General features: G+C 42.4%; 1 protein-coding gene across 1 annotated transcript in view; it reads left to right on the top strand.

Moving 5' to 3' along the window:
* The window catches only part of GALNT10 (polypeptide N-acetylgalactosaminyltransferase 10), an 81,257-nt gene that overhangs the window by 21,238 nt on the left and 36,572 nt on the right, over positions 1–23,447 (top strand). Inside the window, exons 2-4 of the mRNA XM_053991156.1 lie at positions 16,479–16,581; positions 17,457–17,595; positions 20,715–20,881. Of these exons, the coding sequence (XP_053847131.1) occupies positions 16,479–16,581; positions 17,457–17,595; positions 20,715–20,881 (409 nt within the window). The remainder of the gene's footprint in view (positions 1–16,478; positions 16,582–17,456; positions 17,596–20,714; positions 20,882–23,447) is intronic.

Genomic DNA, 23,447 nt, shown 5'->3' on the forward strand with positions numbered 1-23,447 from the left:
AGGAAATGTTCAGCTTACTGCAGTGAGAACTGCTGCAGAAAGTGTTCCAGACAGTCAGGAGAGTTCTTACAGAGGATAGAGGATTACGTGATGAAAGCTTTTATAACTACATGAGCATTGGGTTGGTTTCGGTGTTTTGGGTTTGTTTTTTGGTTTTGTTTTTTTATGCAAAGGTCTTTCTGAAGCTTGCAAAGAAGATTAAATAGAACAGTGTTACTGTGGAGTTGTTGTTTAATCGGGCTCTTCTTTGGCTGTCACTGAGATTAAAATGCTAACACAGGCTTGATGCAGTTCTAGAAACTAAAGCAAGTGTCTGTTTAAAGTTTCATATAAGAAAGGTGGCTTAAATTGCAGCAACTAATTAGATTCAGCGTTTTGGAGATGTTAAAATAGGTGGACTAAGCAGACAAAAATGTGTTGAATTTCTCACCTACTAATAATTATTTATTGATTCCTTTAAGGCTGACACTGAGATTTCCCCTCTTTTTTGAGAAAAGCAACTTTCTGCTTGAAAAGGTTTTTAACCTCTCTGGTTTGATAAGCCTAAAAGTTAGGGAGAGATGGAGATTGATGCATGTATGAAGAAGCCTGAAAGAGTTTGACTTTTTCAGAGTGGTAGAGATGGCAGGAAGAATAGTAAATTAATTGCCTGAATGTGCTCTGCTGCCTGAAAAATAAGGGTCCAGTAACCAGGGCCTGTTAAGGAGGACTTTGACAGGGGTTATCTCAGTAATAAAGGCAATTTGATGATCTTGCCCCCATCTTCCAGTTTACTTTCCCCTCCACTGTGCTGGCACAGCTCTGGATGGGGACTTACTGCAACCAGATCGATGAGAGAAGCTGGATTTGAGACAAGAAAAAAGCCTTTAAACTGAGCTCTGCTTCCGAAGATGATGAGTGTACAACAGCAGTGTAGTTCAGCAAACTGTTTCTGCTCAGCTGTGTAGAGTAAAAAAACTGTTGGTCTCACCCCTTCAAAGAACTTGCAAGGATTTACTTCAGACCATGGACAAAAGTGTCAGGATTTATCAATCTAAGATTAGCTTTACTTGAAAGTACAGAGCAGCCTTGATTTTTGTTTTGTTATGCAAATTGGACACTAATTCCACTGAATTGCATGTACTAAGAATCTTTCTTTTTACTTTTTGGCAAGATGGACATCTTGTCATTACAGTAAGTGTTATGGTCCTCCCTCCTTTTAATGTAATTTGTGAAAATCCAGTCCTGTAGGCTCTTCTGAGCAGCTGTCCTAAATGGGATTACTGAAACATGGACATTTATCTGAGCTTTTTGCTATTATAATTCATAATAGTCAACTGCTCTGGCTTAGGCTTTTTGGGATGGTGGACTTGTCTTGCCTCTTTGCACAGTGGTGAATTTATGGAAATACATAAATATTTCCTAATCTGGGAGCATCATGTGGATGCTTAAATCTTGAAGTCTCTTTGCTTACTTCAAGTTTCAGAAGCTGTTCTTAGAAATAAAAAAGACTAATTCACTTTATGTGTGGCCTCTGGAGTGTTTTGTAACATGAGGCATGGGAAAATGGATGTGGTTGAAGTCATCTGTGAAGAAGTACTGAGAGAAGTGGCACTTGTCTCTGAGGTAGATACTGAGGAGGGGTGAAAGTGTTTCCTTGCTCTGTCTGCATGGTGAAGTGAATTTAGATGCATCTGAAAGACCACTCTGGTTGGCATCTTGCTGTGAAATGCCAAGGCTGACTTTTAGTATGTGTTAGCTATGAATTATGAAGTGATCTGGGTCCATATTCAGTGTGCATTTCTTAATAGCATAAAATTATTCAAAGTTGACTTGTTTCCATGCATTAAATGTCTGGCATATTTATGATTCTCTTGCCTTTCTAGAAAAGGTGGCAACTTCCACATTGAGCAGTTATCTTATGTTTTGGGAAGGCAGTTGCTTTTTTTTTTTTTTTTTTTTTATATTACCTTAAAATATTTGGCTTGTCTCCCAGTGGTCTTGCATGTGCTGACATCCAAAACTGGCACTGTATGATGGATTTGGGATGCAGACTAATGTTCTTGGGCAAAACACACTTGCATTATAGCATCATGTTTCATGATCTCATGGGTAGAGACTGCTCACAGGATTAGGTGTGGCTGTCTGTGGTTTGGGCTAAATAATCTGCCTGCTTATTACTGCCAGTTTTGGTAAGCAGTGTGGTGCTTTTTTCCCCTGAAGCTTGACAACCACCCGTCCTGTTGCAGTTCCACCTTTACTTTAAAAGCCATCTTTCTTACCACAGCCTGTCTCATCCATGAATCCTTACCCTGAGAGCAGCACTGCAGAGGGGATGTTTTCCACAAGAGGTTAGTTGATTAAATGCTATGACAAATTATTACAGCTACTTGCAAGCAGTTGCTTCTCTCTTTAATTTTACAGTGTCAAGTTACTCTGTCTTACTTGAGTGCCAGCACTCTCCAGCTGCCTTTTGTCGAGGTCATTGTACATGGCTCACCTGTAAACATGTTCTCTTCTCTGGGAGGGGAGAACAGATGTTTCTGCCTCCAAAAGGTGCTCCAGGCACTTGCTGCAGGAGATGGTCAGCAGGCTGTCAGAAGCAATCTTTATGAGCAGGCTGGTCTTTCACAAGGAGATGTGTTTACAGAGCATGAAATGAACATTTTTGCACAGGAGCAAATAATTGCTTACAACGGAGACTTTAGTAGCAGTTTTGAAGCTTGAATGATCATTAGTAAGGTCAGCTGGAGCACACACGATGTCCATCTCCTGAGCAAAGTCATTCAGGACTTTTCAGCTGTTCTTTTGTGCTGAAAGGTTTTAAGACATTGTAATGTTCACGCCATGAGCTTGTCACTTTTGATAAAAACTTGTGATAGGTTGTGTTGCTACATGTGTATATGTAATATAGTTTCTTCAAAGTCATTCTTGGATGGAAAATTAATTTTTGACTTGCAGGAAGAGAGGAAGGAACCCCCATGCCCATTATCCTAGTCTTGAATTAATATTTAATAGTATTCCGGCATTGGCAGGGTTTTTAAGATTCTCTGCATGAAGTGTGTGTGAAACAGGCGGTTGTTGCAAGCAAAAGGGATCTCTGTGAAAGCTTTCTGTGGTCAGGAGATGGGTCTGAAGGGCAGTGTTGGCTGCCCCCAAATGCTCTGGTTAATGCTCTCACTCCTCAGGTCAGAGCTCTTTCTTGGGTAGTAATGAAAAATGGTTTCCGAAGAATGGCTATTGGCAAAATTAACCAGATTGATTCTTCACTTATGACACAGATCAAGACTTGAACTTCAGTCTTCTATGGTAATAAGACCAGTTCATCATCAGTAATTGCATCTCTTTGTTCCCGGCAGTTTCTTCAGCCTCCTTACTCTCCTCCAAGGTCACTTCCTCACTCAACAGATGTGCAAGTCTGGCAGAGCATTTAAAAACCACAGAGCTTGAAGGAGATGAAGTTTTTGTTAAAGCAGTTCTGTCTGATTGCAGTTCACCACATCACAGGATTGAGGAAGTCTGACTGATGTTAACTGTGAGTGCAGACTCTGCACACCACAGTTGGAAATGCTTAAGGCTGGGAGTGCTCCATTTTCAAAACATCTGCGCTGCTTCAGGGAGGGAAAAAATTGCCAGTGTCACAAAGGCTGTTCTGAAAACCTTTTTAAAATGCTGTGTGTTACACCCATGATCTTCCCATTGCTTTTCTGTAGGACATCATTCTCCAGAGGGCAGTGGCCCTTCTTCCTTCATTCACATTGTGCAGAACAGCATTAACCATAACCCCTTTCAGCAGAGTTATCCTTGTCTGTGCTGAAAGCCAATGCATGTGGCTCTTAAAAGGAACATCTGAGCATTGCCTGAATACTCCCAGAACAACTGTCCTTGAGTCCAGAGAACACACAAAATCTAGGAGACAAGTTGTGTCTCACTCCCTGTTCCCATTAAAAGGAGGCTTTAAAATAGTTTATGCTGCTCTGTACGAGGCTGAACAGAGATTCACCTTCAGAATTCCTCCAAAGAGCTGAAGTGGAGCTCCCTGTGTGAGCTGAGCAGCCAGCACTGTTTTGCCAGTGCTGTTTTTGCCATGAGGTGTTACACCATAAATTTTCAGAGGACTCCAGAGAGATGAACACACAATGAATTAGTCAGATGCTCTCTAACATGACCTGCTAATAGCCTGCCCTCTCTGAAACAGTCCCAGCAGTGAGAACTCAATTCTTTTTTCCTGTTTAATGAGACTTGGTAGAACAAACACCTAAGCAAATCTGAGGGGTTTGTTGCTGTCATTCTCTGCTGCATCTCATGTATAACCATGCGTTTTATTTCTTTATTGATTTTTTTCCCTTTTTGTCAATGCTTAAGCAGTATTCTTTCAATATGGAGCAAAACTCATAAAAATACCATCTATAACACATTCGAGTCAAATTGGGTTCTTCTTTATTCTGGTATGAGAAGCTACAAAAACTGTATTTCAGAGAATGTCCTGCTGTACAGCAATTTTTCTCAGTCCCATGGAGCTTCATTATAGCGAGGTCAGACCATGCCGTAGAGAAGAGAATTTATATTTTATCATAGGGCTAACTTCTGTGCTCTTGTAATGACCCTGAAGGACAGTAGATGCTCTAAATAATTCAGCTTCTTTGCAATTTAGTTCTACTGTGCTATGGGAGCTAGAATAGATCTAGGAAAATAGAAAATATTGTGGTATGTTTTAATGTGATGCCTAAAGGATGCTCATGAGGATGTTTGGCTGCTATAACTCTATCCAGGAAGTGGACATGTAAAATTTCAGGAATTCAGTGTATTCTCAAGGGAAAGACCTCCCTTAAGATCCTTGTAGTGAAATTAAACTCCTCAAAGTCTATTTGCCTCTTGGCCCAGGATGGAATATATTAATTTCTCACGTAGTTGAAAAGCCTCTTCCATTATTCCATGTGTGGTACTTCTAATTTCATGTCTTGGCCTTTTCTTTTTTGCAGCAGTGTGGAAAAGTGTGAGGGCTATTTGTAATGCATGCCCTTCCTTTTCTGCCCAGTCATCTCTGCCCTCATCAGCATCCATTATTTTGCATTTTTCTGCATGTGATGTTTTTGTAAATATCTCGGGATGAAATTAGCTTTTTTCAAACAGCAGGACAGAGTTCCATACAGTCATGATGATAGAACAGCTGCTGAACAGCTGCATAAAAATCATTGAAGTCTCACATTTGTGCAGCTAATGTCTTCTTTACCCTTTGAATTGTATCCTAAATTTTTGATGCTTTTTTCTGTGGCCAGGACTGCTTTTGAATTTTAATCCCATTCTCCAGTTAGCGACATCAGCAGATTTAACAAGCCTGTTTTCCATTCCAGTATTGAAATCGATAGATAATTTTACAGGGTCTAGAAAGATTCTGGCAAAGATTGTTTCGACACATGACCTGAATGTTTGCATCAGAATGTGCAAGCTTTGATTAGATTTGAGTGAATTCCAATTTGGACATTAACAATAACAAGACTCAGTGTGCTCAGTTTTGCATCAGTGACGCCTCTCTTTTCTCTCCTGTCTGCCTGGTTGTTACGTGTCCCACAAAGAAGCTGCTTGTTTCTTCCTTTTTAATCCTGACACTGCTGTAGTTAAAAGCAGTTTGTCACTTTTAACATGACATCCAAAAGTGATTTGTCACCTTTTAGACATATACAATGTTTTGGTGTCTGCATCCCCAGCCCTGCTCTTCCTCAATTCCCCAGAAGTGTTCAGCATCTTTCAGTTATTGGAAATACTATCTGCCTTCCACAGGCAGCCTAACACTGTCAACCAGCTTCTTCCCAGACCCAATTCATTTGTTGTTCCAGCCTCTCTTTTCCCCTACTGCACCCAAACCAGGCTCAGTGGTCACTGCTAGAGGGCATCTCTAGAAGGCACTTGATCCTTTCCTGTCCTTGGGTCAGCCTCACCTCACCCCAGGGTGCAGGGTTAAGTCTTGGGGTGGCATAAAGACGTGTGACATTCACAATTCCACGTGGTGTTGGAAAGGGGTGCAGTGAAGCCTCGTGAGCAGCTTGCTTGGGAGAGGAGTATGAAACTTGGGAAGTGTGAGGAGATGATGCACATACGGTGCCCAGGAACGCTGCAGGGAGCTCTGCCAGCGCTTTCCCTGTGGAGGGAGGAGTGGGGAAAGGGTGCCAGACGCTCTCCCTTGCTGGGTACGTGTGCTTGGCACCTCAGCTTTTAACTCCTGAGAGGCCTCTGAACATTACTGGAAATGCAAGTTATTTTTAAGGTGCACAGAACTCATCCATGGGATAACGTTCCCTGAGTGGTTCCTGGTGGGTTTTTTTATTAGTCCATAATATGTGTGTTCTCTGAGTCACTTTTGCCACCCATCAGTGGTGACCTGGTCTCCTGGAAGAGGTTGATGACTGAATTTGGGATTTTTGTGCAGCAACTCTGATTTTTGAGAATTTGGGATTTTTGTGCATTTGCTGGGTGCAACATGCTAACTGTGTGAGCCACAGTTATTTAACTCCTTGGGAAGAAGAGCCCTGTTAAATGTTTCTTTTCAGTGCTGATGTTTTCAGTTTAACATTTAACATAACACTCTCAAGAAGCATCAAGTTTGCCAGGAAGGTGGTAAGGAATTCACTTGAAAATCTTTAAATAGCTAAAAGGGAAATAGGAGTATTCTGTTGATGAAAGCCAGAAAATTGTGGTTTTGCTGCTAAGAAAAAGCTGTGCTGAGAGTGATGCTGTTGGTGAGAATCAGGCAGCAAAGCTGTTTTGGAGCACCACCTGAAGTAATAGTAAAAATTTATTGGAAAAAAATGATTTTTTTTTTTCCTAAACTGAAGCTGTCAGAATGGTTGTTGATTTCCCAATGTCTGCAAGGCAAGTGAGCAGTGTCAGCACTAAAGGTACTGCCAGAAGAGTGTGGAAAATAAAACAGAAAAATGCTTTTTGCTTCTTTTTGCTTTACTGGAATTAGCAGGAACTATGTGGTTCGAGATGTGTATGTTATGTAGGCAGGCTAATTGTTCCTGGTAGCAGGAGATAAATGGGGGAAGAGTGAACTCTGGCCTCTTGATGCCTTAAGTTCTCCCTAAAATCCTTTTGGCTGAGTATTTATTGTGCCACCTGTCTGCATTTGCAGGGATGCTTTAGGGTTAAGCTGCAGTCATGGTCTGCTGAGCAAGGTGAGCTGGCAGAGCAGGTCTGGGGATTGTTCCCTGTGTTGGTGGGTGCTGTTCATAGATGTTCTGCCATCCTCTGGTTTTGGGTCTGACTTTTCCACAGTCAGATTGTGTCTCCTCTCAAATATCTGGCTAGAGATACTTCATTAATTTTGTGTAACTCCTAATGATGGGTAAAGGCTCAAGGAAAAAAAACCTAAAATACAGATTTTTTTTTTTCCTAGTAGCTTTCAAAATTCAGGGAAGAAACAGTTTCTAAGCATGGTATGCAACTTGCTGTGGGAAGCACTGTGCTGACATAAAACACATTCTCAGTACCTGGCACACAGCAAAGTGGCAGCTACAGTTCTTATTCCAGTTTTTGAGTCATATCTGTCACATAGGTTTTGTATGGATTGAATATACTTTTCCATAGTGCTGAATGTTGGGTCTTTTTTTACCTTTTTGAAGATTTCAGAAGAGCAGTATTAACCTTTCTGAAGCCAGTACTGTGTGCTTGCTGCCAAATCTTTGCCCCTCACCAGGCATCAAACCTTCCATAATGTGCCCTTGAATTTTGTTTGTGTAAGTTTGGCAGCAGCCCAATTTCCATGAGGAAAGGTAAATATCTGATCTACACTGTCAGCTGTTGCAGACTGCAGCAGCTCTGTCAGGCTTATGGATGCCTTATGGTGCTCTGCCTGCTTTTTTGGGCAAAATCCTGAGCATTTCTGTTTACTATTATGAACTATAACTGTTGGCAAGCTTTCAAACTGCCTCGCTCATCTTACCTCAGAAAACATGTTCTAGTGCAGTCTCGCTTGTGCCTTTATCACAAAGTGCAGAGTGTCCTGGTAGTATACTTTGCACATTGGTAAGTCCCCAAAATTAAGTGTTTTTCTCTAGAAATGTCTGTCTCTGTGGAAAGTATTTAGCATTCTTCTTTTGTCTAGCAGCTAGATTTTGTCTTGTCCTTGCTTCAGAGATTATTGGAACATTAGCAGCCTTATCTTTTTTATCATTTGATTTCTTTTCTTGTGCCAGTTTATACCAGGACTTATACCAGGGTTTCCCAAGGACCAAATTCCACTGAACGAAAGGCACAAATTGCCATGTTTTATCATTCAAAGATTTATAAATGCTGTACATTTTTTCCTCTAATCTGAGTAAGTCAAATTTGCAGTCACACGTTTGCCAGGTCCACCAACGTGCAGCTCCACCTGAGCTGTCATCTTGTATTGGTTGAGTGCTGGGAATTTCATCTCTGTGTAGTATTTCTGTGTTGAGGATACTCGTTTTGATGTATTTTTAATGAGATTTCTGCTAATATTATACAACATTTGCTTCTGTGCTTGTGTATAACATATTTGGAAGTTGTGTTCATCTGAGCAGTCCTCGATTGTCTTAACATTCCTATAATCTGATCTGGAGTTTATAGCTGGAGTACAGGGAATTCACCAAAATGATGGAATTAATAGGTTTTGTGCCCTGCATTTTTATTAAATCATAATACAGATTATTCAACTATTTTTGCATATGCAGCATAATCTGTAAGTCTTACTGGAAAGTCAGATTTCAGAAACAGTGCTCCAAAGTTTGCCCTTGTAGGAAGCCACTACACCTTGTGGGCTGTTTGGTTGAGCTAAATGGAGTGTGGGTGTCTGCACACACGTGCCAGGTTCTGCTTCAAATGGTCACTTCTCAAGCTGATCTCCAAACCAGCTTGCTCCCTCCTTCTGTGAATATAAGGCTGTATTTAAGACAGCTTCAGCTAGCACTAGATTCTGTGGAAAACAAAATGCATTTCTCTGGATTTCATGCCCGTAGCTTCTGCCAGGAGTTGCAGTCCAAAACCAGCTCTTGGACGTGTGATAAAACACTAAATGTGCCCTGGTTCCTTGGGAAAACTCATCTAGTTTTACGTTTCCAGCAAGCTGTAAAGCAGAAAGGGAAGGTGGGAGGGGTGGGAAGTCTAATCTTATTTGGAGTGGCAGTTCAGAGATTATTTTTGTCTACATCTTCATTTCGTGTGTTTGTTGTCCGAGCCCCTCGTGGCTGTTGTAGCTCAGGCAAGGTGAGGAGGGGGTTGTCTCCATCTCAGCCAGAGGCTAGCCAGGGCATGAGATATTCTTTGGGAATTTTATAGGGTGTTGCTGTATCTTAGAACCAGGTCAAAGAGATGTTCCTATTGCTTGAGGGGAAAACAAGGTGGTTTACCCCAGCTAAATGCCTGCAGGAGCTTATTCCACGGTGTTCAGCAGATTCCTGAGACAGGCTCAGCGTGGGAGGTGGAGCAGTTCTGTAGATGGAAAGGGCTGTAAACATTTTAGTGAACAGAAAAGATGAGAAAGCTGTTGTGGGCAAATGAATTCTAAAACTAGGCCAGCTGGGGTTTGAGCAGCTGAAAGGAAAGTCTGAGACTGAAACTGCTGTGCTATCACAAGATGTGCTTAAATTCAGGGAGGAAAACGCTGCTTGGTGCTCTGTGCTGACCTTGGAAGGTGCTGTGTCTCTGCAGGCCTGGGCTGAATTAGTCCAACAGTAAGTTCAGAACAGCAGACATCACAAAACTATAATATTGTATCTAAAGGTAAGCAAAGAACGAAGTGTGAGGTGTTTGGCGGTGATCGATGACTAAGCTGGGTGTCCTGTCACTGTCCTCAGCTGATGTCTGCAGACTTTAATCCACTGATGATCCAGGACTTTTTGCTGGATTTTTTTTTTTTTTTTGTTGTGCTAAGGGGTTTTCAGCAATTGATGTTGAATAAAACATGTTAACTGAAGGAATTTAAAGGTGGGGGGGGGGGGGGGAAGTTTCTTTTCAAGCAAGTACTGTTCTAGCACTTGATCCAAAAAACTTACTGCATTACAAAGCAGAGTCAGCTGAAAGCAGCAGGCTGTCCCATCCACTGAGGAGCTGGTGTTCTGTGCAAGGAACATATTCTTTAATAACTCTACAGCTCCCAAATGTCCCTGGGTGTTCTGCACAAAAGTCTCTGCTTTGTGCCTTTCTGCACTGATCTTTTCAGCTGGTTCTGGTCCAGCTGTGGTTTCATTTTCTGACACAGGGTAAGGACTGATCCAGGAGTGCCCACAGTTATCTGGGGCTCTACTGCTGGAGGAATCAGACAGGATATTTCCATGCTCCAAAGCCTGGCCTCCTCAAAAAAAAAGGAGAAATCTGAATTTCAGTATTACTGGTGTTACAGGTGGGAAAGAAAATGATGGCCAAGGTATAGCATTCTGCAGGAAAAATTAAAAAGTCTGGTTCAAACCTGTTGCTTGGATGTGAATCCCAACAAGCTGTGAAGATGAACTTGGCTTTTTTGTCTTTGAGAGCACTTAAAATTTCTGCATGATGGGGTACCATTTAGTCCTGCATTGCCTTATAATAGTGCCTGAAATGTTGAAGGTATGAATTATGTTAATGTACCTTTTAAATTTTTTATGGACTGAAATAGCTTCAAAAATTAACCTCTTGAAAACACTAGGGTAGATCACACAACAGGCTTTTAGCAGCCTTTTTTTCCAGTAGCATTCTGCCTCCTGTTCCAGTAATCGAGGAGCTTTGATTGACTGAGGTTATGCTCAGCTTCCTGACCCAGGAGCAGCCTCCAGCTGATGTTGGTGATATTTTTATTTTTCATTAGCTCATCTGAAAGTCTCAGCTGTTTTCCAGTAAAAAGGATGGAGTCTGTTTGTGCTGCATGAGTGCTGTACCAGTTTGTTGTTCAACACTGGCTAATAGAGCTCTGACAAACCAAAGAAAGAAATGCATTTCTTCATGGTGCAATAACACTTGCTATCTATTTATTTATGAAAGGGTTACTTGCATTTGGCATGGATGGTCCCACGATGATTAAAACCTGAGTTTGCTGCAGTGAGAGGGAGGATTTCTCCTGTTTTCTGCTAGACCTGGCTTCCCTCACATTTTGCTTCCTGAAACACCTCAGGTACTGCAGGTTTTGGAAGACTGGAATCTGCCTGTAGACATTTTCTCTTTCTGCTTTGCCATGTCACAGAATGTGACAACTGGATTGTTCCCAGGTGTGTGCTCTTGAGTGATCCACCAAGTTCACCTCAGGTTGCAAATTCCTTTAATAAATAGAGGAATGGTTCTCATTTGCTGCTTTCCCTTTCCCTGTTGTTTTTCTTGAATTATTTTGGCATCTTCAACATCTTGTTGTAGAATATAAGTGCAAGACAGACTTGCTGAGGTGCTGGGATAAAGGAAGAGGTCTGGAGTGAAGCAGATGCCCTGTTTGACACTGTCTCCAAAAATCTTGGGTCTGATTATGGCTCCTTGGTGTGAAAGAAAATAATAAATCAGCAAAACAAATGTTTGAAGAGAGTTTGAGATCTGTACAGCATTATGGTTAACATATATGCTTCAGCAAATCTTTTTTTCCTCATGTGTGGAAAACTCTTGGCTTATGTCTCCATCTGCACTTCCTTTTTTTTTTTTTTATTTTGGCTGCAGCCAGGCACACTAAATAGTGATTAAACAAAAAATTAAAATTCTGTTTTTGTGCATTTGGCGTTTGAACGCTGATCAATTGCTTTGGCGGCGTGTTAAGTAACAGTGTGGTAGACAACAGAAGGGGCTTATTTACAGCAATCTGTCTAAATCCATTTTCAATGTATTGCTTAATATGCCTTTCTACTTTAGTTCATTTTCAGTTTTTAAAAAATGAAGGCTGGAAACAGGCAGGAGAACAGTTTAAGATATTGCTGGAGAAGTAATCACTCCTTAGTGGTAAACAACTTTCAGTTCTTAAGGGAAAGAAAATGTGCTTGAGCTGAAATAGGACTTACAGGCTTGTTGTAGGAGTTACTGGATGGAATTCAATGACTGGTGCACTTACATAGCCTGACTAGATGATCATAATGAAACCTTCACGCTTTAAAATCTGTTTTTTACGTGTTATTTACAAGTGACCATTTAAAAAAAAAACAGCTATATTTTTGCAAAATGGGAAGCTAACGCAGAGCAAAAGTGAAAATTGCTGACCTCTTTTATAGGGATAGAAATCCATGTCCATAATGTGAATTTACCCTAACCATGCAGAATTGACAGCTCCAATGTTCAAACAATGGTCACTGCATTCCACAGATAAAATGCACATAAGGGGGGAATAATGGTGGAGGGTTTGGGCAAGAATGTTCTATCTCCTGCTCTGCAGTTAGAGTTAATGAGGAATTAGGATGAGAGTGGAAATTGAGATGAAATACAGCATTACAAGTATGACATAACTCCCCATAAATGAGATGCTTATTTAAGAGTTAAAGAAAAAGTCAGTCCTAGGAAACTTGCTGTGTTTTGCAGATTGCTCTGATATCTCAGTCTAGAGCATTTGTTGAAGGAGTATCATCAAGTTATGTAATTTGCATAATTGAGTCAAATCCCATGCAGCATCCCTGAAGGAAACCACTAAAAAAAGCAACATTCTGGTCCCTGTATGCTGTGTCTGGATTTCTAGAACCTCAGACATCTTTTTTACAAAGAGGGGATGGGGGGAGGAAAGCAAGAAAGAAGGAAAAGAGCTTCCAAAATCACATCAATGTCAGCAACCTGCCCATTTTCCCAGTGAGAGGGACTCTGAGGACATATGTGCACATCCTTCCTCTGCCCGTGGTGGCATCGAGCCCGTAACCTTACACACAGCTCTGCTGATAGTGATGGCATGAGATAAGAACTGCAGTCGAGGAGGGGGAAGGCAAATGTTTTATGGTTCACACTGATGTTTTTTGGTGGTCTGCTGAAATTAGCTTGGTGTTGAAAGTGTGGTTTTTAACCAGAAATACGACACTGATCGGGCTGCTGCAGCTACACCTTCCCTCCAGGGCTGTGTGGATGGTGAGGGCTGGCAAGGTCACCGAGGCAGAGACACTGATACTCCTTTTCTGGCACTGAAAGTCACTTCAAAATTAATGTTTAGACACTGTTGACAGAACTTGTCAGTGACTCACAGCAGACTTTTCAGTTATGGTGTTTTAACAGCGACCTGCAAAACCAGTGTAAGCATTGTATGTTTGCTTGCAAGGGATACAGTAAGAAATATTCGAACCTCTTAACATTTACCCAAGCTGAATTAAATGTAATGGAGAACTCCAGTGTTGGATGAACTCTGCCAAAGACCAAAAAAAGCTCCAGAATGCAGCATGTCTGCCATGATCTGGAACTGTGTCTACCCTTCAGGATTCTAAAAGCCACTTGGAGGTTAATGTTGATCCGACAGAGGTTCATGTTGTGCTTGTCCTGTGTGAATAGGACAGTTTGGTGTTAGCTGTACAGGGCAGAAACACCATGAGCAGTGCAGACAGAGGAGCTGATAATGCTCACCCTGCACAGTCCTCGTTTCATTTTGTCAGTGCCAGCATGAAGAAGTGTTGATCCTTGTAAGTCTCCAGACTGAGAGCTGTGCAGAGCCTATTCCCAGGACTTCAGGATCAATAACTCTCACTCTGTGCACCTCTGAAGTCCCACAGTGCAGTTCAGAGAGGTCTGAATAACTGATGTGTGTACTTTGTAGTTTTCCCTCTTGCTTAATTTAAAGTTTACAAATTACTGACATGTGTGGCCCTGACAGGGTTAGCTTAACCCAGCTCACAGATGCTTTTATGTGTAAATTTATCTGTGACTGAGAGAAATACATCAATGTGCTTGACTTTCTGCAGTCCATGTGTCTGCTTGGTGCAGTGGGTAATGCTGTGGCAGTCTCTGTGATTTTTTTTTTCTGTTTTTGTTTTCCTTTATTTTAACAGCCCTGGAGGATGGTGTGCTGCTGCCTGCTTTCCCTCTATCTCAGGGTTTAAATTGCTTGCATTAGATTGTTGCTTGCTCTGAGGATGTTTACATGCACATTGCTGACCCCTCTGGAGAATGGCTTGAAGCTGTGCAGAAAATTTACTTCCCTGTACACATTATCCTACACTGAGTTCACAAAGACAAGGATCAGCCCAGCCCAGAGCCTGGGGCTGCACACGCTGAGCAGGGATGGCTGCAATTGCTTTTTAATGGCTTTTGGGCTGCTGTGTGGTGGGACAGCTGTGTAATGGTGAGAGATGCTCCTCCTGAGCCAGCCCAGTGCTGTGGCTTCCCTCAGAGGGTCTGGAGATGTTGGTATGAATCCTTTGGGGTGTGTTTCAAACTTCTCTCCCATCTCCCAGGAGCTGTTGGGGAGGACACCTCCAGATCCATCCCCTTAGTGCATTTCAGTGTGTTTTAGAAGGAATGTGTCGTGGTTGTGTCCCAGCTGGCAGCTCACCCCTGCCGTGGGGTGGGGGTGAAAACTGGCAGAGTTAGAAGTGAGAAAACTCATGGGTTGAGACACAGAGTTTAAAAAGTAAAGCAAAAACCCCACAAAGCAAAACAAACCAGGGAATCAATTCCCCCCTTACCACGGGCAGGCAGGTGTTCAGCCTTCTCCAGGAAAGCAGGGAAGATAAATGTCATCACTCCAAAAAAATCCTGCTTCCTCCTCCTTCCCCCAGCTTTATGTGCTGAGCGTGACACCACATGGTCTGGGATGTCCCTGGGGTCAGCTGTCCTGGCTGTGTTCCCTCCCAGCTTCCCATGCACTGCCACCTTCCTCTCTGAGGGCAAAGCAAAAAATGCCTTGACTCTGGCTAACCCCTGCCCAGCAGCTACAAAAACATCCCTGTTTTATCAACACTTTCCAGCACAAAGCCAAGTCACAGCCCCATACCAGCTCCTGTGAAGAAAATTAACTCTACCCCAGCCAAACCAGCGCAGAGAGCAGTCCCCGCGGGTACCTGCAGCAATGGACTGGTGTTTTCCAAGGGATGTTTTCAAAGGGAAGGGAGGTGCCTCTGCAATTCTAGTTTTGAGTTGCCCAAGTCCCAGAAAGAGAGGAGATTTAAGCCCCCTTAGCAATGCTCTGTTAGATTGGATGTCTGTTTGCTGGTGGGTCTGAGTTTTCCTCTTTTTCTCCAGGTTGCCTGAATTCCCTGCTCACTGTGTACAGGTTTGACTTGGGGTGCTGGGCTCCCACAAGCCCGGTGGCTGTTGTGAGGTTCAGAGCTGCACTGTGTATTCTTCCCTCTGCATCTAGTCCCCTGGACTCTCTGGCCATGCTTTCCTCTGCAGTGGTGGGTGGGGTTTCCAGAGCAAGTGCTTTTAAGGGATTTTCTTATGTGTAATCCCAGCAAATGGCAGGAGGGACAGTGGCATTGTCAGTGATTCTCCTGGTGTGTGCATTCAGTCCAGAACACTATAAGCAAGAGACAAAAGAGACCTAAGATACAGAGATTTCAGACCTGCCAGTTGTTCCTGTGCCCATCATGATACTTGTGCAGAAGGCTTGCGCTCAGAAAGTTGGCAAAACTCTCCTGGCAAGGAGGTGCTCTGGTCTGTGAGAGCTTTCCAGGAGTTTTCCTGGCAGAGGAGGAGACTGGTCAGTGAGCTGGCCTGGCAAAGACTTGTTCTTGTAAAATAGAGGCCAAAATTTCAGAGGATGGTAGTGTGCTCTAGTGTGGGTTATTTAGTGGGAATGATTAGAAGGGGTGGCATTATCACCAGGCAGGAATTTGCAGGAGAACAGTGCTGTTTAATGGGACAGCTGGAAAAGCACAAGGCAGGTTAAGCAAATTAGTTTGATATTTATGTTTGGTGAGTTCAGGTGAGCCTTTCCATGACAGGAGTGTGTGGTTTTTCACCAGCTCAGCTGCTCTGGGGCTGCACTTGCCTTCTCCTGCATGATGTGAATCAATAAGGCTTTTGCAGTGCCTCTCATGACTCCTCTTTCCTTCAGCAAATGTGAGTCTCCATCCTGTGCAGTCAGAGGTGAGCTGGAGACATTGGATTACTGAGGATCTTCATTTGCTGACTTGTTTTCAAAGCACCCTTGGCTTGAATTTCAGGAACAACATAATGAAATAGAACCTCTAATTGGGTTCAGCAGCAAGAGTCTTAATAAATGACCTTTTAAATCTTATTTTGATTTTATTCAGTTGTGGTAGCGTCTCATTAATAATGATTCTGCAATAGGTCTCCCAATACATCCTATTTAATTAACAAAAAGGCTGTAAGATGTATTGGATGTTTTCAAAATGAAAATGGGAGTTTTTAATAGATTCTCTGATTAAGAAATAATGTTTTACATATGTGATGGTGCCCTGGAAAAATAGCACTTAACAGACTCAGATAAAGTTCTGAAACAAGCAGAACTCACTTCCTCCCTCGCCCCTTTCAGGCTAAAAGCCACTTGCTTGTGATGATCTTACCTTAAGGGAGATGTTTAATTTCCTCTTACAGGAAGGGGAGGCTGCTGAGGAAAGGTTTCATTTGTTGTGTATTTATTATATATCCAATTTCTTGTTTAAAAGGCACCATACGTGAGGCAAAAGAAAGACCCTTACTTTGCTGATGGACAAAGGAAAAAGGACTGGCATAACAAAGAAGCCATAAGGAGGGACTCTGAGCGTGTAGGTATGTAAGATTGCTATAAAAATGGTTTAATATAGATTGTAACTTTGATTTTATTTGGTAGGCTGAGTGTGGAACAACATGTTCAACATTAGGGTCAAGGTGATGTTCTTGACATGATGCAGCATTAAAGCCAATTAATCTCTTAATCTTTTAACTGTGTTAATCCCACACAGATAAATCCCACAAAGTTAAATTCCTTTTTCCTCAACTCCACAGTAACTATTTTGAGGTGCAAATGTATCACTTAAATCTTGGTGTTTTTATGACAGGTGTAAAATTGATTTTTAAAAAACTTACCCCCTCCCTCAAAAAAGCATGTACCTCTCTCAAAAATGGGAAATCCAGAAAGGAAGAATAAGAAAAATGTTCTGGACTATAACATTCATGCAAGTCCATTCCATAATTCTGGGGTTTGTCTTGCATTGCAAATAAGGCCCATTTTGAATGTCACAGCTTTGCACTGGTGTGTTTGCAAGGGCTCTGCCCCTCAGTGCGAGAGCACAAATCCATCTGTGCTGAGAATTCCAGCAGTGCTGAGATACTCAAGCCACATGGATTCTTCCCACTGTGAAACAAAAGGCATTCTGTAGATCTTCCACAGCATTGCCAAAACCCCTTCATCTGTTTCTGGTGTTAGGAGGAAGACTTTTACCTCTGATTTGCACAGCTCAGTGGTTTGTAGCAAAACTGCTTATCAGATAAAATTGTTAAATTGACGTGGTTGACCTGGTGCTAAATGACACAGGGCACAAAACTCATAAAGGAATGTTCAAAGGACTATAAGATGCTCTTTTTTCTGCTATATGGATTAGTTTCTGGCCCGTTAAGCACTAATTAGCAGCAGTGATCTGTATTTACTTTCTGTCTATCCACAGGAAATGGAGAACAGGGAAAGCCTTACCCAATGACTGATGCAGAGCGAGTGGACCAGGCATACAGGGAAAATGGCTTTAATATCTTTGTGAGTGATAAAATTTCTCTGAATCGTTCCCTTCCAGACATCAGGCATCCAAAGTGAGTATACAGTTTACATTTCTAGGAGTGAAGGTTTGCAAGCCCTGAATTACCACCTCTACAGAAATGTGTTCTTTTTTATTATGAACTCCTGTACCTTTGTTCATAAAATACAATCCTTGCACAGCTGGGTCCTGGTATTTCCTTAATAAAGGATGGTGTACAGTGATTTCAGTGGGAAATAGAAGAGATCAAATCTGGGGGAAAAAATAATTTTTTTGATTTCAAAAGACTTAAACTTGCAACCCTGCTCAAAAGAAATCTTTAATGTAACCCAGAGGTTCCACTTCTTATGTTGGCCGCTAGCTGGAAATGACTCTGGAATGCTCAGGAGCAGAAAAAGATGTGAGTAGCTTCACTCAACTATGTGTGAAGAGTTTTACCAGGTTTATGGATTATTTCTGTGGGCATCTTCCTCATAAAAGCAGCCTCATCAGGGTTTACAAGTAGAAATGCATTCCAGTGGAATGCTGACTTTATGGTTCATCTGGTTTTGGACATTATGCTGTAAGGTGGTGTTGAACTGGATTTTGGTCAAGCCAGAAGTTTTTCTCTTGCAAAAGTGCATCAGTTAGGACTTAGCCCATGTTTATACAAAGCTGAGAGGTTTTTAAGTACTGGTTCTTAAGTACTGGTTCTTAATCTGAAAGCATTGTTAGACATTTGAATCTAAGATTCTTTTGTGTAAAGCTGTATTTATCACAATTTAGTAAATTTGAATTCAACATCTACTTTATTCACTAGTTACAAGTTCCAGAAGTCAGGTTTTATAATTTGTTAACTGCACAATTGAGATATCACCTCTTCAGCTGTCACAGCAAACTAATCAAATACACTGGCTTGACACCCTTTCTCAGTATAAACACATTAAAAACCAGTAGTGAGTGTAACACCATAAGTATTTTAGGCATGCAGCTGAAATGTTTAAACACAGAGATAAATCAGGTAACTGAAGATGTCTGTGGATCAGCCCATGCTCAAGTTCTCAGAAATACAATTTGAGCTTACTAATCTAAATTCTACCTGGCCTCCATTTACAGGGCCTGCCTTGGGCTCCGGGAACTTAAACATCAGATAATGCCAGTATTTTGTTATCTGAGGGTTTAATGTGTTGCCTCACATGCTCCAGTGTTTCCGGAAATTGCGACTCAGTGTTGCTAATTCTGCTATTTAAACTTCTGTAAAATGTGAAGCTTCTAACTCCAGCCCCAGACAGAATTAATAAGTGAAGTGTCTGGGACACCAACGACTTAATCTGTGATTAATGGTGCTGCTGCAGTGGTTTGCTTGTTGCTTGACAAATCCTTTCCCTCAGCACAGCAAACTGTAATTGTGGGGGCCTCGAGCAGTGGCTACACAGCATGTGCCTAATGGGTGCTGGGATTAGCTGGGCAGGGAGCAGGGTTACCCACAGTGGGGATGGGCAGAGAAGGAATTCACAACTGGAAGGATCTGCTGTGCATTCTGTGTGCCCATTAAAAAAGATATACATGAAATGGTATGGTTTGTCTTACTGGAGAGGTTGATGAGGGCAGTTTATAACACAGTTAGGCTGAGACCTAGCCATAAAGTTACAAGTCCATAAAGAATATTCCAGAAAGAAGGGAGCTGTGTTTTAGAGCCCCCTACATGCAGTGAGGCAATAGAGAGCTTGGAATCATGCCCACAGACAGCAGGGAGTGTGAGGAGAAGGTGTCCTGGGGAAAAATGCATCATCTGCCTTGCCCTAAGCTTTGGGGGCACAGCTGGGCTTCTCCCCAACAGCTGCCCTGGGTGGGGAAGGGCAAAGAAGCAGCTGATGTGTGAGATGGTTTGTTTGGACTTTAATATACCAAACAATGTGTCACCTCTGCTTTCTGTTAATTGTGGGACTCAGGGAGCTGGGGCACAGCATGTACTGGATCTGCCTGGTGCACACATACAATTGTTTGTTTCAACAGTCATGTCTTCCCCTGATAACATTTCCTTTAAGCACCTCTAGGGTTTTTAATATTAAATACTAATTTTGCAGGACTTGTAAAGCAATTGTAGATACAGTAGCTGGAGGGAAGCAATTTCTCTCCACGCTTAATGGCTAAACTTAATAGCTAAAGTTTTCCACTTGTTAAAGTTAGTCAGAAAATTAGAGGATTCCAGTTTAAGAAGAGTTAGAAACAATTCAAGGGCTCTTAGTTCAAACTGGAACAGAGCTGTAGCTAGTAGCTGTTGGAAGAAGGTTAGGGTGGCAATGCCAAGGGCTGGATGAAAGCAGTCCCTGCAGCTTCAGTTTGCATCTTGCATCTGTGCATTGCAGCCACAGCCTGCAGGCTCTTGGCAGCACCCCAGGACAATTCATTACACCCAGAATAAGTTACTGTCCTCTCACACAGGCACCAGAGTAACTTCCTGTAGGCACAGATGTATTGAGCTTGTATAACATAGGTACATCCTTCTCTGTGCCCTGGGAAAGGTACCAGGAAAAAGCTGCCGCTGCCAGAGCTGCTTTCATTCCTGTCTACCCTTCCGGGGGCCAGGGCAAGGAATTAGTGCCTGTGTGCATGGAATTGTGCACAGTGACAGCCTCCCAAGGGCCTGGCAGGGCACAGCAGCCTGGGGCTGTGCAAGGGACAGGGAGCAGCGTGGGACCTCCCTGCCCTGCTCCTGGGCACAGGGCAGCTTGTCCTGTGGCACTGTCATTGTACCCTCCACACACCTCCATTCACACTGGTTTGTTCTGGACACAGGGGGCTCCAGGGATGGAACAGATTTTTGACCCCTACTGAAGAGCTACTGGGGTTTTTAACTGCATTGGGTCGCTGTGTGGCCTTAGAGGTTACCTGTTTCACCAGGTGTAAAGTCCACTTATGGCCACACCTTCCAGAAAGTAAACACTGCACTTCATACTGCAGAATTTTATTAATGAAACTACCCTACAAGGCATGAGTTCATTACCCCTATTTCCCCTATTTCATTACCCCTAAAGTAAGAAAATTAATGCACTCTGCATCATTTTGAGGAGTAAAGAACAAACTAAGTTGCTTGCTGGTAATTAATACAGAAGTGCTGGTGTGTTTTGGGTGTTTTTTTGTGTGTCTGATGTGTTCTGGCAGCACCTTTTGACTTGTTCTGTCTGTGCCCAGCTGCAAGAACAAGCTGTACCTGGAGAAGCTCCCAAACACCAGTGTGATAATCCCATTCCACAACGAAGGCTGGTCCTCCCTGCTGCGGACAGTGCACAGCGTCCTGAACCGCTCCCCGCCCGAGCTGGTGGCAGAGATCGTGCTGGTGGATGACTTCAGTGACAGAGGTAGGGTGGTTTCCATGTGACATCCCCACCAGGCTTCCCTGCCTTAGGGATCAGTGCACTTGCAAATATGTGTGTGATCACCTGAGGTTTTTTACTTGCCAGCAGCAGAGCTCAGGGCAATCTTGCTCTGGTACATTTGAAAGCAGAAAATTCATGTTCCATATTCAGGGTGTGCTGGTTTAGCTGCTGCTGACATGGACTGTCCTGTGTTCTGGGCAATATCAAAAGCCAGGGAAGCTGGTTTTAATATTCAGCTAAGGGCCTGTGTAGCCCTTAATGTAAAATGTTAAATGTTGACTCCTGAAATAACAAAGAGCTAAGTAAGAGCTGGGAATAGCTCACTCCTTGCATTCTACTTTTTTTTCTTTCTTTCTTTCTTGATGCAGAACATGTAAAAGAATCCTTGAAAAAAGGTTTCCATCCCTCAGATGGGGTTTCCATCCCAGATGGGACTGCCTATGATTTGGCTTGCCTTTCTCATGCATTTTGTGCTCCTGAAAAGTAAATGTGCAGCATCCAAACCTTTTCTCTCCCTTGCTGGGAACCCCTCAATATTCTGTACTGCCCTGCCCAGAGTAGTCACTTGTCGTTGCAGCAGCAATGTGTGCATGTAGTTGCTGAGATCTTTTTCTCTGAGCCACGTAAATGGTGCCTGATGCAAATTAAGCTGCCCTTTGCCTTGTGTTTTGCACCCTTGCTGTGGTGGAAAAGGCAAGTGAAGGAGGAATCAATGTTCCTGTCATGTAGACACTGCATAGGTGGAGAAATCCCATGGCAAGTCCTCTGACTCATATTGAAGAGGGCACAGTGACTTTGAGGGGTTATGATCAGATCTAGAAACTCTGTTTTCTCCTTTAAAATTACTAAGACTATTCAGTTTTATGAGCTGCAGAGTTCAAGCCGCTGGTATTACTCAAGTGAGGCAAAAGAGCTTTCTGTACAGCTCCTAAAGGATACATCTCCAGAAACCTGACATCTAGGAAGCTCCTAAATGAGCTTGGAAACAAGCTTGTGAATATTTAGTGTTCTGACCTATACTGGCTTCCAAATAGGCACTGCCCAACAGCTGTAGTACTTGGTCTGAAGTTCTTCACTCATTAGTTTGCAAGCAAGGCGTGCTGCAGTGAACAAATCAATGTTACATGAAATAAGCATTTCTTTACAGAATTTTCAGGCTAAGGTGAGGAGAAGGGAAACCCACCTTCCTGACAAGGTCTTTTTATTGGTTCTCAATCTAGAAGCAAATTAGACAAGCTCATGCTGTAACCACAAGTGAATTGTACAAATGGGTTTGTTTTCAGAGAAGTGGAAGTGATGAAATCTAGTTTCCTGTGGATCTGTTTTCCTTGTTCTTTAGATATGCCCTGATCAGGTGAAAGAGAACCCTCCTGGCTCCACCCCTGCTCCTCAGTCTGTGCCTGTGCTGTTTGTCCAGCTCACTCTTCTCTGTTCCACCTGCCTCTGATAAGACAAAAACTCTTCTCCCTTGGTCATCCATCTTTCATACAAAGGTTGCAAGAAGTAGCTGGGATTCATTTGTGTGCAGCATCTATTTATAAGTGGATATAAAAGATTCCAGGTGCTGGACAGTAGGCTAAATTGTCAAGGGAAGAGAATAACACTCTGGTGTGGGGGTTCTCTTTGGGGGGGTATTTTTCTTGTTTGGTTTTTTTTTTTTAACCAGTATTTTCCTGCTAGCACAGTTGATTTCTGCATACTGGGACAATTGCTGGTTAGGATGAAACATCTTTCCTTCAGTGCTGTCAGTTCTGTATCTGCACTTTTCTTCCTTAACCACAGTGGGGTTGGCTTGCACATCCCTCAATGGGCTTAAATAGATCCTTAGTCTTAGGGGGCTCTTAAATCCTAATCACATGATCTTGACTTGAAAGGCTGATGGTTACAAATTTCTGGTTGTAATTTATCCATTGTTAAAAAAAAAACCCAACCAAACAAAAAAAAGTTCACTAAAAACCTAAATGACAAACACTTCAACCTAGTAACTGAGAATTGATAGTTTTATGCAACAAACTGAAATGCATGAAGGAGCAGAAGTTCCAGGAAAACTTTTACTTGTATGTTATATGTTTGAAAAGAGCTTGGATTTGGACTGTTAGGCAACTGCTCTGGTTATCTGTTTCTGATGATTAAATTGGGCAGATAATAAGAACTCCATGTCCAAGCTGATGATCATCACAGCTGTGCCACAGAACTGGAGAGCAACAGAAAGAATGAGAAGAAATTTCTTGATTTTTCTTTGCAAATCATAAATGATTGGTCCTCTGCATTGTCTGCAAAGTATTCTGTATTGTCCTCAAGAATTCTGTGCTTCTGTTTGAAATAATAGTCCCCTAACTTTGTAGCAGCATCTTTTAAAGTTACAGAATCGCTGTTGGATGTAGTGACAGTAGAGGCCAGGGCTGAGATCAGAGGGGCATAGTAGGAACAGTAAATGTCATCTCCTTCCCTGGAGAGATCAGTAAATAGTCGCCATAAACTCCAGTGAAAAGCCAAGGATGGAAAGGATAATCACTCAATAAAAATCTATTATTTTTTTTTTATGGAG

This window comes from Vidua macroura, chromosome 15, assembly GCF_024509145.1.
Source record: "Vidua macroura isolate BioBank_ID:100142 chromosome 15, ASM2450914v1, whole genome shotgun sequence".
In the NCBI taxonomy this organism is placed as follows: Eukaryota; Metazoa; Chordata; class Aves; order Passeriformes; family Viduidae; genus Vidua; species Vidua macroura.